The sequence below is a fragment of the Pinus tabuliformis genome, chromosome 9 (assembly GCF_031772625.1).
Source record: "Pinus tabuliformis cultivar Carrire ecotype Pingquan chromosome 9, CPIR1, whole genome shotgun sequence".
In the NCBI taxonomy this organism is placed as follows: Eukaryota; Viridiplantae; Streptophyta; class Pinopsida; order Pinales; family Pinaceae; genus Pinus; species Pinus tabuliformis.
In genome coordinates this window covers 712,766,170-712,770,281 of record NC_142307.1, presented here as the reverse complement: position 1 = coordinate 712,770,281, position 4,112 = coordinate 712,766,170, and the positions used below count along the sequence as shown (strand labels likewise).

The window sequence follows — 4,112 nt, the reverse complement described above, 5'->3', positions numbered from 1 at the left end:
CTTAACTTGTGGCTTAAGTAACTGCGACCCATGGGTACTAGTCGTCAAAATCACTTCGGGATCACACATGGCTTAGGCCACACCAACGCTTAGCATAGTTAGATTTTTGCCCACAAAATTTCAAACCAATTACCTTACACCATATAGTGCTTTAATAAAACATCTTATCACCATTTACCATTTACCTCATAGACAATATATTATTATTAAAAATTTAAAACAAATAATGTTACAATTAAAAAAAATAATAATAACATCAATTAAAGATGTCTTTATTTTTCAAATGTAATAAAAAATGAGAAGGTTTTAACACGGCGAAGTCAAATTTGACACTCATTGGCTCTACCTAACACCCGAACAGCCAAACGTCCCAAGAGTGACCCAAAAACAGCCAAACGTCCCGCGATTCCATGCCACAAATCAAGTCGTTTTGCTGTTAAAAAAACAATGGCCTGGAATAAACCATGCTATATATAAAGCCACACACAAATGTAACTTTGAATTCAAGAGTGGTATAACGTAATTAAGGATTGTTCTGTCATCTGGGAAAAGTCGTATTCTACGCGTTGCGAGTGCTACAGGATAAATTCACATAGATGATTTTAGAGGAGGCAGAGGTTGAAGCCTAATCCTATATGTATTCAAAGGCCTATTGAAGTGAATTCCCAATCTGGTTCTGCGGGTTTGTTGTTGTGAGATCAGCGGGTTACAATGGATCGAGTAGGAACTTTCAGCTCCGAATATTGCAACAAGCTGGATCGTGCAGCAGTGTGGGTGGGATCGAGCGTGGTGTCCGCATTCTTTGCATCTCTGGAGCGATGTTCGTGTATCACTCTCAGCACCACCGATACAGAAGATGAGGAAGAGGCTAAGGACAGGCCCCTGATGTATCCCACCTCCAATGGGGAGAACGCCACCGCCCATGGCGATGTAGATAAGGATTCCAATAAAATGGCCAATAATATGGTCTGAATTCCTTTAATGCCTAGTTTTCACTGCCAATATGATATCTTTGCTAGTTTTCTGGACATATTGGGGATTAGGTTAGGTTTTATGTCTTAATGGTGGATGTGGGTGCTTGCCCTTTCCTTTAGAAGAACACCACTTCTAGTTTCCTTTAAATTTTGGAATTATATATTGTATGCTTGTACTGGGTGCCTTCCATGTGAGTACCGACATTTTCTTTATGGACTATAATTCTGAAAACATTTGGAACTTCTTTTCATGTAAGACTAGGGAGTGATGTACTAAATAATTGAAAAATATTGCAAATCTGTATTTGGTGCTTTTTAACTCAATTATCATTTTTTCTACCATATGGCTATAAACAGTTTGCAGATTATATGTTGACTCCCTGGGGTGTTTTCCTTGTTGATTTATTGTTCCTTTCAAGTATTTTGAGGTAATCATCGTCATTGGGGAGGATTTAATTTTGGGTTAGCCAAGATCAGGGCTCAAATTTAACTTCATGCTTATTAGGCAGGCACCCACGTTTTCACCGTGGCTTGCCAGGTTTGTACTGGCCGTTTATGCATTTTCCTATTTGCGGTTCACCCATTCATGATTTCATTCATAACGGTCCTTCTAACATTATCTTCCTCTGGCAGAAAATGAGAGCAAACCCTGCCTGCACAATTGTTGGCCTGTTGTACTCTCCAAATTATCTCCCTTGAAAGCAGAATGTGATTAAAGCCCATTAAGTGCGGGTGGGTTGCATCCATTTAGGTGCTGGTTACGAGCATTCTCCAAATCACCCCTCTCCATAGTGGGGGGTGTAAGAAAAAGGTCAGGCTCTACGGATGATTGGAGTGGAACACATTAACTAAATGCACAATTGTTGCCATCCAAGATGGTGTACTTTTCTTGGTAAATTTTCATCTTAGACTAGTCTTTATTACAATTTATTGACTTTAGATGGTCATAGTAGCTTTAGCAGTTATGCTTTCTGTTGAGTCTTGGATGGATTGTTGAAATTGCTAATCCTAAAGCCATGGTTATGTTATCTCTGTAAAAGACGTAAACAATGAAATCTACAGAGTACTTTTATGAAGTCATGTCTAAAAACATAAGCAATGAAATAGCTGGAGTTCTTTGTAGTCGCTTGCTCTGGACAACTTTTTAACATTTGTCTTGTATCTGTCATTAAGCTGAAAAAAATGAAGATTTGAAAGCTATACGGAGTTAATATCTTGTATCTTAGAATCGTTTCAATTATACCATTTGTCACAAATTTTTGGATTTAGGGTAGTATTTTTAATGCAGAAGAGAATGAACATCATGGCATAATACTTTGAGCTTTAACACCCAAAGTGGTTGTTTGCTGTAATTTTTTCCCTGGGCTTAGTTTGTATCATCTCAATTTGGAATATCTAAATTTTGATTTGGAATTATAATGGGTGACACCAATTTTTGCAAATGGTTTGGAATTCTTTTTTGTATCTGATGATTTTTGAGCATTAGTTGATGAGTGAAACAACATTCTGTAGTAAAGAATAAAGAAATATACTGATGGGCAGAGAAGGATTCATTCCTGGTGCGTACATACTTTATCGATCTTATTATCTATCTTGCTACTGTTAAAGTGAAGATATTGGGTTATCTTAGAACCTCATAACATCATTTGATTTCTATCAGTGTTCATTTGATAATGATTTACTGTTGCTTGAATATTGGTGAATGCATACTTTGTTCCGAGACAACATCTGATGTTACAGTGCATCGTAACCTCTGATTGGTTGAAGTTGTTTGAGGGCTGACAACATCTGATGTTACAGTGCATCGTAGCCTCTGATTGGTTGAAGTTGTTTGAGGGCTGGCTGTTCTTGTGTATTATTGTAAATACTCCTTATCAGTGAGATATTTTTAAATCAATCAGTTTCAGATGTTTGAGTTATATAGTGGGGAGATCGAGAGGTAATTGGTAACTAGAGAGAAGAAAGAATGAGAACGACCATGCTGCTGGTAATTAATCCTTGAGATATGTCATTACGCATCATTTTTTCACAGGATATTTCTTTCCCTAAAAACTATAGATGTAATGAATTCCACAACAGCCCATTCCTGCCTGTCAGTTAATAACTTAATGGCATCCATTTTATCTGTGCTTTTGTAGAAAATCCATGTTGATGGCAGCCATGACGTATATTCTTGTAAACATGAAATGCTTGATGTGTTGTCAGATTTCTAAATCGTGTGACTGTGAAAGTCTTTTGAAGTCTCTTTCCTCATTAGCTCTGGGCTTATTATAGAAAGTAAACCAAATTTGTGATAACAAAAATTATTGCTGGTATGATAAGTATGGCACATATGTCTTAATAAGGTATATATACTCAAACTTCCGATGCAGAGGTAAAGCATGCCCTCTTTCAAGGCATGGGATGTTAGAGCAATTGATTTTACCTGTTCATGGGGAAGTATACCACGGGTGTTTGATACGCATGGAGTTATCTCATCCCTGAGCCTCACCTGTTCAATAAAATAAATCACTAAGCAGTTTCTTAGAATAATGATTGTGTATGGTAGGGCTAAATAGAGAATTGACTACTACACATCCTCCAAGCCACACTATATATGGGCATTGAATAAGTGCAATATGTCTGAACCCTGAGTTTGACTAACTCATATTAAAATAGAAAGATGCAGGTAATGATAACCGCAACAAATGAATTTGAGAAATGCATTTCAGTTAAAAAGGTTCAGTGTTTTAGAGACAATCAAGAGCTAATATTGCTAATAATTGCACGTCATATCATAATACATGGCCAAAATCTACCTAAGAGAAAAAACTGTGTGCTAATTGTGTTTGAGTAGGAGTCATGTCAAAGACTTTCAAATTATCTTGGATAGAATAGTCTATTTATTACTTGCATCAGTTACAACCTCTGCAAAGACCTTTTAAGCTGTTGGTCAAAAGGATATATAGATGTAGGTGCACGGGTAAGGTTATTATTCCTAAAGGAAAAAGGTAGCGTTGAGCATATGGTAGCACTTGTGATTGGCTGTAGGAGCAATAAGGTGCCTGCTTGTGATTAGCAGCACACTTACCAGTCAACATCCAACAGCATAGGATGAACTTGATGGTACTTGAGTCTATAGACAATTCACATGCTTAG

At 37.1% G+C, this 4,112-nt stretch overlaps 1 protein-coding gene across 1 annotated transcript; it reads left to right on the top strand.

Annotated features, from left to right (window-relative positions):
* Nucleotides 1-460: 460 nt before the first annotated feature.
* On the top strand, nt 461-1,298 carry LOC149150679 (uncharacterized). Its single transcript, XM_089440648.1, has one exon. It carries the CDS (start codon nt 712-714, stop codon nt 970-972), a length of 261 nt encoding a protein of 86 aa, XP_089296774.1. The 5' UTR covers nt 461-711; the 3' UTR covers nt 973-1,298.
* The last annotated feature ends 2,814 nt before the right edge of the window (nt 1,299-4,112 follow it).